At 46.3% G+C, this 14,586-nt stretch overlaps 1 protein-coding gene across 2 annotated transcripts in view; it reads right to left on the bottom strand.

Annotated features, from left to right (window-relative positions):
- Window positions 1-14,586, bottom strand: part of LOC310830977 (syntaxin-binding protein 4-like) — a 60,365-nt gene continuing 45,779 nt past the window's right edge. The window contains exons 12-22 of one of the 2 annotated variants that reach the window (XM_083710844.1): window positions 13,758-13,855; window positions 13,420-13,516; window positions 11,827-11,954; window positions 11,249-11,341; window positions 10,879-10,944; window positions 9,393-9,581; window positions 8,999-9,115; window positions 8,447-8,496; window positions 7,854-7,993; window positions 4,839-4,896; window positions 1-885 (exon numbers count right to left, since the gene is read on the bottom strand). In XM_083710844.1, the coding sequence (XP_083566970.1) occupies window positions 777-885; window positions 4,839-4,896; window positions 7,854-7,993; window positions 8,447-8,496; window positions 8,999-9,115; window positions 9,393-9,581; window positions 10,879-10,944; window positions 11,249-11,341; window positions 11,827-11,954; window positions 13,420-13,516; window positions 13,758-13,855 (1,145 nt within the window). In that variant the 3' untranslated portion in view covers window positions 1-776. The remainder of the gene's footprint in view (window positions 886-4,838; window positions 4,897-7,853; window positions 7,994-8,446; window positions 8,497-8,998; window positions 9,116-9,392; window positions 9,582-10,878; window positions 10,945-11,248; window positions 11,342-11,826; window positions 11,955-13,419; window positions 13,517-13,757; window positions 13,856-14,586) is intronic. The other variant, XM_083710845.1, reaches the window with a different exon arrangement.

Genomic DNA, 14,586 nt, shown 5'->3' on the forward strand with positions numbered 1-14,586 from the left:
CTGTGTTCTCACATTATAGCTCTACCATATTATTTGCTAATCACATAAAAACCACTGCCTAATTTTTATTCTCTCCCCCCCTCTCCCAAGCCTGCCCCTGCAATTTTTATTCTTTTTACAATGAATTGCTGTTGAGATGGGCCAGCTGGGAAGTCTTCCTCAGTCTTAATACAGTATTTGATGTTCCGTGTTGCTTTCAGTATTTTGTACATTGTCTTGTTTCAGGGACATCTACCATACAACCATCTGGTTGTCTTCTCCTTAATCAAGGGACACAGTTCATATAAGTCTTTACAATCGACAAGAGATTCATCCAAAGACAGCTATGCAGACCTAATACAAATGACTACAACACCCTACAGCCTGAAAAATGTACTTTAGTTTTTCATAAGAAATGCAAACGGCCTCTGGGTAGCCCCTCAGCAGCAGACGGCTGCTCTTGTTGCTATAGGCTACTCGTTCTTCAGCCCTCTGCCTGGGAAATTCAGACATCCTATGGCAACACTTTCCCCCAGGTATTCTTTCTTGTTCTGAAGCTTCAAATCCAGGGGGAATAGCCTCATGTGCAACAATCCAGAGGTAGCCACCAAGAGGACTGAATTGTTACTTAATGCCTTGGACGTTTGGGTTAAGAGAGTCAGTCGTCTTAAGAAGAGAAACATTTGTGGGGTTCTTCTCATCAGCTGCACGCTGCTCCTTTTCTGCCTCCCAGGCAGAGTGTCCAGGCTCAGAATATACAAAATGAGGAATAGGAGGAGCAGACCGAGACTGGAGACTTATGCAGGCTTCTCAGAGGGACCCTTGGAGGTGCTTGGAGGCTGCGGATCGCCATTGGTGCTTTCACTCGGAGGAGGAGGAGGCCACGTTGTCTTCTGGTGATGATGGCTGGAAAAGTAAAACAGGCATCACTCTGGGGCGGGGTTTGGGGGCAGGAGATGGAAGTGGAAAGAACACAAGGGAAGAACAAAGGAAGCGGGAAGGGATCCTGGCTCAGCTCCTAAGATTACAGCCAGGAAGTCCTGATGTGAGAATGGGCCTCATGGGAAGAGATGCTTCCCCTCCGTGCATCTTTGCTGATTCTACAGATGCACTATTTGTTTCATTTATTTGGTATGGGGATTTCACACCCCACTTTATAGTCTCAAAGGCAATGACATAATTAAAAGCACAATAATATTAATCAAGTCAATAAAAATTATTTAAAAGAATTCAAAACAATGTAAAACAGATTGAGAACATTAGATCTTAAAGCATGCACACCAAACCATACCACAAGTGATCTAGGAACAGTTTATGTCAGCTTCACCAACTAATTAACACGAGATTTGGGGGCAGGATGATTTCCCAGTGCACTGAACCTCATGTAGGAACCCAGCAAGAAAAGGTGACCCGGGCACATCCAGTCACTCAGGGAAGAAAGCAGGTAGCGAGAGGTTTTTCTCCTCTCAACCTTTGTTGGAGGAAGTTGCTTACTTGGAACTATCTATGGTGCGGCAACTCCTGCCTTACACCCTGAAATCAGATCATACTAGGACAGGCACCTTCCAAGGCCCACAGCTCTCCAGTCGCCATCCAATGTATCAGAGCACAATTCAAAGTGTTGGTGCTGACCTTTAAAGCCCTAAACGGCCTCAGTCCTGTATACCTGAAGGAGCGTCTCCACCCCCATCATTCAGCCTGGACACTGAGATCCAGCGTCGAGGGCCTTCTGGCAGTTCCTTCATTGCAAGAAGTGAGGTTACAGGGAACCAGACAGAGGGCCTTCTCGGTAGTGGCGCCCGCCCTGTGGAACGCCCTCCCTTCAGATGTGAAGGAAATAAGCAGCTTTCTTTAAGAGACATCTGAAGGCAGCCCTGTTTAGGGAAGTTTTTAATATGTAATGCTGTATTGTTTTTAACACTTGATTGGAAGCCACCCAGAGTGGCTGGGGAAACTCAGCCAGATGGGCGGAGTATAAATAAATTATTATTATTATTATTATTATTATTATTATTATTATTATTATTATTATTATTATTATTGGAAAGGGCTATAGATCAGTGGTAGATCACCTGCTTTGCATACAGAAGATTCCAGGTTCAATCCCTGGCATCTCCAGGTAGGGTTTGGAGAAATCCCTGCCAGTCAAGATGAACGCCTCGCAAGACGAAAAACCCGCTAGACAAAAGGGTTTTCCGTTTTTGGAGGCGCTTCGCTAAACGAATTTCTCTATGGGGTTGCTTTGCAAGACGAAAAAATCTTGTGAGTTCCCGCGTTTTTTTCTCGCATTTTTCTGCCCTTTCCCTAAGCGCTAAGCCGCTTATCAGCTGTTCCGCTGATAAGCCGCTTCTCAGCTGATCGCTAAAAGCCGCTAGACCGCTAATAGCGCTAATCCGCTAAGCTGTCAATGGGCTTGCTTCGCAAGACGAAAAAACCGCTAGACGAAGAGAATCACGGAACGGATTAATTTCGTCTTGCGAGGCACCACTGTACTGAGCTACATGGACCAATAAACATAAGAACTTAAGAAGAGTCCTGCTAGATCAGGCTGGTGGCCCATCTAATCCAGCATCCTGTTTACACAGTGGGAAACCTCAAGCAGGACCCAAATACAAGAGCACTCTCCTCTCCTGTGGCTTCCACCAACTGGACTTTAGAAGTATTATTGGCCCTGACCATCTGACCTAGTGGGAGGTCATAGCCCTCCTCCTTGCTGACACTGCCTATTCGCCTCCCATCTGCAAAAGAGCAAGCAGTGGCAAGCGTGAGGGAAGATGGAGCAGTATCTTCCACTTGTCTGTCCCTCTGCCCTCTGGGCAGGTATGTCAGTGGGGCCTGGGAAGAATAGGAGGGTCTGCGTAGGGCATTTGGCCAAGCCCCCACCCCAAACTTGGATCTGGAAGTGTGCACAGTTTCTAATAGTCTGTGACACACACCCACACACCAAATTTTTGTTCAACAAACACCTCAGAGGTCCAAACTGCAAGCAGCTGATCTAAGTCTCAGAGGACAGAACAAATGACATGGGTGTGCTGTTTTAGGAAGCCGTGGGTGGTCTGGCAGATCATCCAGATATGAGAAGAAGAGGATTAAAGAGTTTGATCTTTAATAAACTGGATGCATTTTCAACCACATTTTCGAAGAGCCTTTAATAATTCAGATAACAAGCAGGGGGTACAGGGTGGGGAAACAGACTTTCATCTTAGAACTAAGATTAGGGGATGGTGTTTAGCTGGGCGATAGAGCACCTGCTTTGCATGTGGAAGGTCCTGGGTTCAATCTCTGGCAGAAAGGGCTGGGACAGATTCCTATCTGAAACCCTAGAGAGCTGCTGCCAGTAAGAATAGGGGTAACTGAGATAGATGGACCAATGTTCTGTCTCAGCACAAGGCAGATTGCTATGTTGTCTCTTGGTAGCAATACTTACTTCAAAATGTGGTGAGCTGGCATTGTTGCATTTGGGAGCCTCTCTGGTCATTCTGCTGAGTGAGACTGAAGGAATGGGTTTCCCAAACCCCAAAACTGACTGTGCAGGCAGTTTTTAAACTGCACCAAAATCCCCATTTCTCCTTAGCTAAAATGCATAAACTTTAGCTGTTGAGCAAATGCAAAACAAGAACACAGCTCTCTCCCTTATCAGTTTGATGGCAAGACTGGCCTTGACTTTACCAGTAGAACAGACACAGACATATCTTATGTCCTGACCATAAATGACGCAGAGACTCAAGTCTGGGACTAACGCCAGAGCATGTTCTCAGAAGTAGTGACCTCTTGCTCCAAGATAGAAGTAGGAACAGGAATATCCTTTTATGGTCAGAAGTACAGGAAGGAAGATCCTTTTATGGTTGAGAGTACCAGAGCAGGAACATATGTGATGTCAACCTGTGTACGTACGCCGATGTGGTTGGGCTCCTAGGGGAGCGGTGAGAGGGTGCCTGGAGGATATATAAACTGCATGAAACCTGTCATTTCTTTGTACTTGCTGTGGACTCACCACGCAGGTGCCTTCTGCTATCCGGAGAGCAGAATAAACTCTTTCTTTGAACCAACCTCGGTATCATTTTGACTTCCTTCCTCCTGTCCCGGAGCAACGCAGACCCAATCGGTGAACTCCAATAAGGCTACAGGACCCTGCCTGAAATCTTGCCATGTAGCACCATTGGTTGTAGGATCATTACCTGGTGCTTTGAAATCTCAGGTTTGTTATGCCATTACCTAATCCCTAATCTTCATTTCCAATGGCAAGAATCTAAATATATGTAACTGCATTGAGCTCACATTTACTTCATGTTACCTTTGCCTCTCTTCCCTTTTCTGCCCTCTCACCATTATCTTATTTATTTATTTATATTATTTGGGCATTAGTCACTCACTACAAAGGAGCCACTAAGCCAAAGGCATAGCATAGAAACCAAAAAGAACACATTTCAATAATACAATTACAAAGACCATCAACAAATCCAGCTAAACAGCAGACCTTCAACAGCAGAAAACAGTTATAAATGAACAGCAAAATTTGTAAGTATTATGCTGTAAAACTCCATATACACAGATGGTCCAATGCAAATGGTAGTATTTCTTCTTCATTTCCATAACTAGACTATGCAAGCACAGGATTTAAAATGGGGAAGGGGGAGTAAGTTTCTAGTCCATCTGGCTTTAGAGTTCCTGGTAAAATTTCAGAAGTCAGTCCTAGCTGCTACATTTCTTTATGACACCATTCATGCAACAGTTACAAATGCTTTGGAGAGACAGGAGAATAAGAGAGGCAGAGACTCTGATAGGTGATTTAAAGAAGCTGCATAAACCAGAGATGGCTCACAAGCTTCCTGTTGAAGAAAAGGCGCCAAGATACTCACTCTTTGTAGTCAGGGGTGCTGTCACCAGCTGTACAGTCATCCCAGTCATACAGAAAAGCTGCCAACCCAAGTGAAAGAGTAAAAGTTCAGAAAGCACAGTCACATCAATATACAACAGGTCTAATGTGGTATTAAATGTTATCAGTTCTTAAATCAACAGCTGAACATCATAAATTAGGATCTAGTCAGGTGACCAGCAACATGGTGCACACATAACCACACCCCTAAAGTTCTTCTCCTGCTCAGATTTTAATCTAAGCCACAGAAGAACTCAACCCCACTCTCTTACCAACCCACTGGCCCACTCTCCCACTTGGCTCTAAGCCCCTTCTCAAGCTCCACCAGGGTGTCAAAGCTGGGAATATATGTTCCACTGTACAGTTGTGTTCATGTCCATGAAGCAGGTGTGTGAGTATTGTTCTGTAACCACCTATTCTCAAACCTTAGGTAGAACTAGGGCTCAGTACCTGAGCTGACTCCTGGAATATGTGTGGCAACAAAGAATGGATGCCCCTGAGCATGTGTAGAGTACCTTTGCTGCACCACTAGCCAAAGCCATCAACACTCATACATCTGAGACGCAGGCTTCCTCTGTGTGTGTGTGTGTGTGTGTGTGTGTGTGTGTGTACACATAGAGCAACGGAGCAGCTACTTTCTTATCCTGCGTCAGCTGAGTGGGAGGATTTTAACTGAAGGAAAGAACTGTGCAAACACATATTCCAGTGTGACTTCAGTGTTCATACACAAACACTCCCCCAAGTGGCATTGAACTGCATTACAGGGAAGGAACTTCCACAAAGAGAGTTCAAAGGGAGGCTGACTTTTGAGTAGGAAGCTGAATACTTTCAGAACAGCATTAAGCCCTCAAATTTATTGGCTTATCAATTAAATCTCAACTCACCCCAAATACATGAACCCCAGTGATGTAACTAAGTTTTCTAAAAGTGGACTTTTGAGTGCATTGCCTACAAATTGAGTCAATTTGTATGATTCGTCTTTTGTAGAACAGGGCATAACATGTGCTGTGAAGTTTTGTACAACTTGGTTTGGGGTGTTCCTTCTTTTTCTCTAAAGCAGCTTTCAAGTCCTAGGTATGGAGAACCACTTCAAAAGATGTATGCAGCAACTGGTGAAAGGGCAGGGCTTTCAGCGGCTATGAGCATAGCTTCAGCACCTTGGACAGGGCACCCTTGATTAAAGGCTGGGAGGGATCTTCTGGTCTTAATCAGCTACAACTTAATTTTGGGATGCTTCCAGACTGTTGCTAGTTTCCAGTGGGTGATTCAATCGCATACTAGCAAATTCAAGTTGTGCAATTCAAGTTGGTTTGGCACACATTTACAACAAACCCTCTTCCTCCCCTCCAAAATTTTCTCTCTCTCTTATTCATAAGGTATGGGAAATGCATTAGAAAAGTGTGAGATAACAATTGGTGGATGCAGCATCATATAACCTCCCCCCAGACAATTAAGAATAAATGTTCAATAAACAGCTGATGTGATTGAAACCTCCCTCCTCAAAAAATAATTAGGATGAATGGTTAGTAAACAAGCTGTCTGGAAGTGATCTTGGAAAAGACCCCTGTGCAAAATTGCCTATAGAGATGTGTGTCTTATGTTTAACAGCCCCATGTCTATTGCATGGGCTGTCCATTCATCAAGCATCTCAGCTGCTTCCTCTCTTGGGTTTGGATGGGCAACCTTTTTCAGTCCATGGGCCACATTCCCTTCTGGAAAAGTTCCTGGTGGGGTGACATATGCCATTGCTGGGTGGGGCCAGAGGCAAAAGTGGGTGGAGCAACAAATGTAAATTTTACCCTTTTAGAGTAGATTAGTTTCTCTGTTCTCCATCCAGAGAAGCAGGAGGCATGATCAGAGTTCAAGAAACACAGCACCAGCCACGCAAAAACATTGGGCATAGGAAGCAGTTCTGAGGGCCATATAGAGAGGCTCAGAGAGTCATATTTGACACCCATGCCTGGGATTCCCCACCCCTGCTCTAGGGAGAGACTTTTAAATTTATACATAAATTTCTTTACCACCTTATCAAAGAAAGGTTCTAACCAAAGCAGGGTTCATAAAATCAAAGGTTAAAAACATAAAAAGTCAAAGATTGACAGAACCGAAAACTGGGTCACATGGCAGGGTAAGTTTGTGTAAATAAAAATGCTTTAAGCTAGTGCCTGAACCTGAACCCAGAGGACATCTGCTTAATGTACAAAGCCACCAAATTCCACAATAACAGGGCTGCTTTCACTGCACCTGCCAAATTGATGTTATATGGGACCGTTTGCAACACTACTCCGGAAGATCTCAAAGAACAGGCAGGAACACCATAAATTTGACCTAGTAGCTAGTGGAGACTGGTCCATTAGGGCTAAGATGACACTACTCCACCAGCCTCCAATTGCCCTCAGCCAACCCTCACCCACCCCCATTCTCACTTACTACCGGTTTATGGGCTGGTGTCTTGTAGAACTCAGGACCGAGGAGGATGTGGAGCAACCTGGAGTTAGTCGGCTGCACGTGCCATTGGCCTCTTACCTTCTGCAGTACCAGTTCCAATGGGCACGAACCACCAGTGCCAGCAGCATGTTGGCAGGGACGCAGGTGGCGCTGTGGGTTAAAGCCTCAGCGACTAGGACTTGCCGATCAAAAGGTCGGCGGTTCGAATCCCTGCGGCGGGGTGCGCTCCCGTTGCTCGGTCCCAGCGCCTGCCAACCTAGCAGTTCGAAAGCACCTCCGGGTGCAAGTAGATAAATAGGGACCGCTTACCAGCGGGAAGGTAAACGGCGTTTCCGTGTGCGGCTCTGGCTCGCCAGAGCAGCGATGTCACGCTGGCCACGTGACCCGGAAGTGTCTCCGGACAGCGCTGGCCCCTGGCCTCTTAAGTGAGATGGGCGCACAACCCCAGAGTCTGTCAAGACTGGCCCGTACGGGCAGGGGTACCTTTACCTTTACCTTTACCAATTCTTCATCAATGAGATAAACCAGCTCCAAGCTGCAAGAAACTCACCTTCCTTTGTGGCATTAGATGATGAGATTGGCTCCAAGAGTTCTTTTGCCTCTGCTATCAACAAGCCTGCAAGATCTGGAGGTGGAAGAGGAGTTTCTGCTGTTCTTCCTGTTTTATCCTCATCTGCTTGACTGTCAGCTCTTACAAGAGAAAAAAAAGATCTTGTTTTCCATTTTTCTTTATGATGGACATGCTAAACAAGCAAGGGAAGTTCCCCCACCACCCTGACTTGGTTTCACTCTCGTCTGAGCCACAAACTCACTAGGTTGCCTTAAGCAGCCCACCACACTAAGAGGGGTGGGGGGGCCTTTTGCAGTCCAAGGGCTGCATGCCCTCGTGGGCAACTTAATGGGGGGGGGTACATGTTGGTGTTGGGCAGAAGAAGCACAAAAAGTGGCCAGATCAATGAATGTGATTCTTAGCTTTGTACAGTCAGTTACATCCCAGTCACACAAAAGCCAGAAGTTTTTATGCATGCACAACCACACAAACATCCCTACCCCTCCATCCAGGCAAACAGGAGGCATGCTCACAATTCAAAGACACCTGACACAAGCAACTGAGGAAGAACAATTCCCACACGCCATTCTTACCTCTTCTCCTCCGGTAATGTGCTAGATGTGCTCAAAAGCTTATGGGCATTCTGTGTGAAAATAGAAATGGAGTGGGGGGGGGGGAATGGCTTTCAGAATTACAGGAACAAATCTCACACCAATCATGGTGCAGATTTTTTATTTATTTTGCTGAGCTCATTGTCAAGTCAGTGCCCTGACCTCTGATCCCAAGTAGTCAATCCACAGCAAAATAAACAATCTATACAAGTCAGTCAAAGCCATTTAATGTTGTCCCCATCTTCAAAAAGGGTGGGGAGGGGAGAAGACCCAGGCAACTACTGACCGGTCAGCTTGATGTCAGTACCAGGAAAGCTCCAGCTAAGAAAGCTGAGGCTGCTGAAGGGGCCAGAGACCATTTTGCGGTCAATCCTGGAAGACCTGCTTCCTGCCTGTAGGCATTTTCCACTTGGCCTGAGAGGACGGGCCCTGACTGACTTCAGCTACAAAAGCCAAGACTGCTGAACAGATTTTTGGGCTGGGGCACTGTTTAGGGGGTGGGTTGGCCGAGAGCGGGCGGCACTGCCACATCACCTGCACAAATAAGAGCAGCTTCCTATTGTGGAGCTCCAGGCGTTTCCGCGTGACCTCAGACTTTCTCAACTGCCCGTCAACCAGGGACAAGCGCCTTTTCAGCTCTAGGACATCACTCTGTTTTGGAGAGAGAAGCAGAAGAGGGTAGAAAGATTGAGACAGAAGATGTCTTGGGAAAATAGGCTTTCCCATGGGAGAAAGCATGGGAGTTTAGGCAAGGACTTCACTTGACAGCCAGCAGGATGGGCTGCCATCCCTCTCCTCATCTTTCCCAGTAAGAACGTCATGACTGCCATGATTGTCTTGCCCCATATAGGCTCCCTTGACCAACTCCATCTGCCCCCACACTCCAGAAAATTACATTTTCTATTACCTCCTCTCACTGCAGACTGACCTCTGCTTCTGAAACCTGTTTCGTCTTCTTCCCCACCAGCTGAGTCTTCAGCTCTGTGATCTCAGCCTCCAGCAAATGGATCACTTCTTCGTAATCTTGCTCCGCGCTGTGGGCTTGCCGCTGGGACACCTCTGCTACCTGCAGCTTGTTATGCAGTGTTCGGTTCTCTGAGAGGAAGCCCAGTGCCTTCTGGGAATGGGGAAACAGAAGCGGGATGTTACTCCCAAAGTGCAACAATCAGTCCCTTCCCTTTTCCTGAAACCATATCCTTTACATGTCCATCAATAAAACTCCGCATCACGCGGGCCAGATTTATAGCCAAACTAAGTAAGCTACAGCTTAGGACTTCCAAATAAATTTTAAGAATCCCACGAAGACTAAATTTCAAGTTTTACACAACTGGTCTAAAAAGAGACAAGGGAAAACAGACATTATCAATGTGGCAGAATTATTCTTTTGTCGGGTGGGGAGGGGGCTATCAATTTGAATGATGCCTTGATTCCCTTCCAATTCTTGGGGTCCCATACCTAGCGAGGGTTTGAATCTCAAGGTAGGATTCTATTAGGAATACTAGTCAGACAAGTTTCTTTGTAAGACAATGACCTTAGCGGGTCACTTAAGTGTCCTCATCAGCATCCCAAAAACATTAGCTAAGTTGCAAGAGCTACAACTAAGAGATGGTTCCCTCCAGGCTAATGTGTAGGCCTTTTCTCCACTGCACTCACCTAGCTGCTACCTAGAAGAACAATGCACAGTGTGTGTGAGAGAGAGCTGTGCAAAAAGCAGGCTGGAAGCTAGACACAAAGATATACTTGATCTGTGATGGATCCACAGCTTTGACTAATGGAGAAGCAAGATCTGTTGGGGTGTTAATGCTGTGAGCACCCCCTCCCCCAAATCTTATGCTTCGGTTGTATATATGTGTAAGTAAAGCCATATATCATAAGGACACCACAGTCTCTGCTGTCTCTCATTCCAGGAAACCAAACCCTGGGTAAGCCCTGGAATTCCAGGAATCTCTCACCACTGGGGTGACGAGTAGCAATATGTAATTGCTACAACATTATTTGTCACATTGTGCTTATAAATCTGTGTAAAAACAACTGATCTGCTTTTGATATATGCTAAGGAAGAATTAATAAAGTATTTTCAAGTTATTTTTATTGCAAGATATATGTTTTAGTTAGATAGGTTTTAGTTGCATCTTTCATCTGGATTTCTGCATTGTGACCTGTGACTGTAATTCTACCCATCTGAGGAAGGACCACAGCTAAGTAGTATAGCATCCATCTCCAGCAACAGCTGGGAAAGTCCCCAGTCTGGTACCCAAGAGAGTCGCTGCCAGTCAATGCAGACAATAATGAGATAGTAGGACCCATGGTCTGATTCAGTATAAGGCAGCTTCCTGTGCTCTTGTTAATTATCTGCACAAAAAATGCCAATGAAAAAATCAAGAGTGTAATCAATCACCCAGCTTTTCACTGACCTGATTTAGTCTCTGGAGCTCATCTTCCATGGCCTTCTTGTTGCTTTCTACCTCCTTCAGGAGAGACTAGGAGACAGATTGCAATGTCACAAACTCACCCAGCCAGCCAGGCAATGCTGCCCAACCCCAAAGAAAAACACTGCCCTGGACAGATCTGCAATTTCACCATCCATTTAAAAAATGCACGCAGAAATCCTCAGGTTCAACTGCATTTCCAGGAAAGAATAAGAATAGTCCCCCGTATGAAACCGCCAGACAATACTCAGTTAGATGGCGTTTCTTAGTATATGGCAGCTTGTGGTGTCTTTCAGCTTTTGTGAGCATGGCATCAACATGCTTGGAATGAAACCCACCTGGGTGAGCCTCTCACCTTTAACCTCCGGACTTCTTGCCGCAGGTCTGTCATTTCCAGCTGTAGCTGCTCCAACTCTTCACTGTCATTGCAACTGACAGAGTCGAAAGTCTGTAAGTAAGGATTTCCAGCAGCTGTGTTAGTCTTGTTGCAATGAAAGTCACAAAGAGTCTTGTGGCACCTTAAAGACTAACACATTCATTATGGGTGTTTCATTTCTTTCTGATCTCATCCCCCAAATCGTGTACATGATCATGTAATTCGGAATAACACTTCATGCAACCGATGAAGTGGACTGTGGTTTGCGAAAACTTGTGCCATAAAATTTTTGTTTGCTACTATTTTCAGGTGGGACACAGCACTAATCATTGCAATGCACCCCCAATTATTATTACTGCATAATTATAAGGCTATTGTATAATGTTCAAAGGGTATATGGCTCTGAGGGGGTGTGACTATGACGAAAGGACTATGCATGTCTTAATTTGCCACTGCACTGCTGGCTATCATTAAGTAAGCACACACACTTCAGAAGATGGGCACAGTTCCCCAGCCTGGAAAAGGAAGAAGAGACTTTGGACTAGCCCAAGGCTGACCAGAGAATGGAAAGCTGATGTGTCCAGTAGGGTGGCCACTTCATGCTGAGTGAAGAGCACTGAGTTGGAATTGAGGCCGGCTTCCTCGAGCTCCTCTGGCAGCAGATCCCTCAGGGCTTGGAGGAAGTCTGCGATGGAAAAGGAAAGGGTTAGAAGAGGTGCACAGCGGCGAGACACCAATGAGATCTCTTGGTGCAGCAGTAACTCTGGTACCCACAGTAGGTTATTTCAGAAACAAATCTAAACCATGGTTTTCAAAAGCTGAAGTTTAGACTCTAAGGGATGAGTTCTATAGCAGGCATAAGGGCCAACCATGAGCTGACAGCTCCTTTCCTTCATCACCTTCCCTGATGCTGTCCCAAACAGTGGCATCTGAGAGTAGAGAAATGTCCCAAACCATAGGAGCCATGTCCCCAAACCATGAGACAGGAGCAAAGCCTCAAACTATGGTCTCTGTTATGTCCTGAGCTGAATCCTAGAACAATAGGATCCAGAATGCAGTAGTCTGATTGGTCCGCAGGAGCCACCCAATCCAGCTCCAAGTGGAAGTGAATCAATGACCTGATTAGCCTGCAGGAGCAGCCAATCAGGTTTCTGGAGGAAGTGAATCAGCAACCTGATTGGCCTGCAGGAGCAGCCAATCAGGCTTCTGGAGGAGGTGAATCCGCAACCTGATTGGCCTACAGGAGCAGCCTGGAATTAGCCAATCATGTGGGGCCCATTGTGTAAATAATGTATATATATCTAGATGTTTTGGGGAAAAGTTTCATTCATTGCTACTATGAGCTGAATAAAGAGCATGAAATTCACACTCGACTCCGAGTATATTTCAGTCTCAGATCCTGGTTATTGGACATGTTTGCTCACAGCTCATACACCATCACCTTGTTTTGTTGGACGGTGTTGGTTTGGTGACTTTCCCCCCTTTCATTCCTCTTCCCCCTGCCAGTGGCTGTGATCACAACAGCAGGAGTGCAGAAAGGCCTGCCTGGGCCACCTGCCTGCCCACTCATTCGCTCTTCCCACTTGCCCTACAGGGGAGCTCACTCAGGGCTTCCCAGGCTTCCCTCGCTGGCTGAGCATGCCCACTCAATTAGGGTTGCCATATTACATAAAGTAAAATTCCTTACACCCACAAAGTTATTGAACTTTTTTTTAGGAGGTCCCAAAATTGTTGAGCTTTTAAAATCACCAAAAATAGTGGTTTTAAGCCATACATGCCGCCTGCTGTGATCTTGTCCTTTTTTTATAATGTGTTTCCTTGGGGGAGGGAGTGACTCCCTGATCCAGGAGGTGCTATATTAACGAGGGAAACTTCCAGAATTGCATGAACCTTGAAAGAGCCATTTACAAAACTGAACTACAGAGGGCGGCACCTCTCTACTTTTTGCTAGCTGCTGAGCAAAGCTTTTCTCAGATAGTATGTCCCTTGCCTACTTTTTCTGGCTACAGTTTGGGCCAGCAATGCTTTCTACTGCTCCAGCTAATTCCATCTAGGTGCTTTCAGTGCCACCTGCCTCCCCCCCATTTCTTCATGGGAGTGGAAGAAAAATAAAATAAATACTATATCAAGTCCACGCTACTGAAACTCACCTCCATAGGCTACTGTCCCCTGCGAGTCAGTTGTCAAACTTTGCCGCAACTGCCTCTTCTTCTCCTCATTCACATCGAGACTTAAATATTGCAGCATCTGATTTCAGGGAAAGAAGCAGCGAATTTTGCAATGCAGAATTCCACAAGGAGAGGGGTTGATTATTAAACAACTCTGGGAACTGTAGCTCTGGGAGGGGATTCCCCAAGAACGGTCAGTACCCTTAGCAGACCACAGCTCCAGTAATTTGATGGGGGAGCCATGACTGTCCAAATCTGCGTCATAGGGTATGGTGTGAATGTGGCCTCTGTTTTGAGTGGGGCTTTCTCGTCAGACTCACCAGTTCAAGTTTGCCGTCCTTGAGGCGAATGTGAGGATCCAGGGCCACTTTTGGCTTGGTGGCTGGAGCCGCTCGCTGGTTTGAAGAGGAAACAGGAGCTGTAAGACAAGAAATCACCGTTCATCTACACTAGCAATGCAAGGATGCCTGCTCCTTGCATTGGGTGCCAAAAAAATAAAAGTCTGTTTGCACTCTGCTTTCTCTCCCCCCCCTTTCCTGTGGGGCAGAATAAAAACCTCACTTGCTTCCACATGCTGGGGGGTGTGGGGAGGGGAGGCAGGCAGAGAGAAGGATGAAAGACAGGATCCAGGAAGATTTGGGCTGGGATGGAAGTGGCATTGGTAATGGTTGTATTGTTACTGCAGTTCTTCTTTGCATTCCAAGTCAAACCTAAACCCAACAGCACTACAAAGTTAATGGAAGAGTTTCTGCTTGCAATCTAGAGGTTAAGCAGAGAGCAATGGGCCCTGCCAGGGGGCTATGAACACCAGCCAGCCCTGCTGTTGGGCACTTGTGTGTGACTGATTATCTCCCATTGTGGAGCTGCCTGGCGGAAGGTCACCCTGAAGGCAGCTCCTGATGGCCACCCCGCTGCACCTCTCAGGTGAGGAGGAGGGTGTTTCACAGGAAGGTTGGAAGAAGCGGCAGAGGAGCCACCCTCACAAGCATAATCCAGCTAAATCCTGAGCTCCGCCAGTCCCTGCCAAGCACAGAAGGGCTTTGTATGTGGCCTGAGGGAACTGACAGGGTTTGCAGGATTTGTCACCCACTATTCAGCCCAGGCGGGTTCAAGGACAGAGCAACTCTCCCTCTGCCTCCTTGCTAATCG

This window comes from Podarcis gaigeae (assembly GCF_964106915.1).
Source record: "Podarcis gaigeae genome assembly, chromosome: 14".
Taxonomy (NCBI): Eukaryota; Metazoa; Chordata; class Lepidosauria; order Squamata; family Lacertidae; genus Podarcis; species Podarcis gaigeae.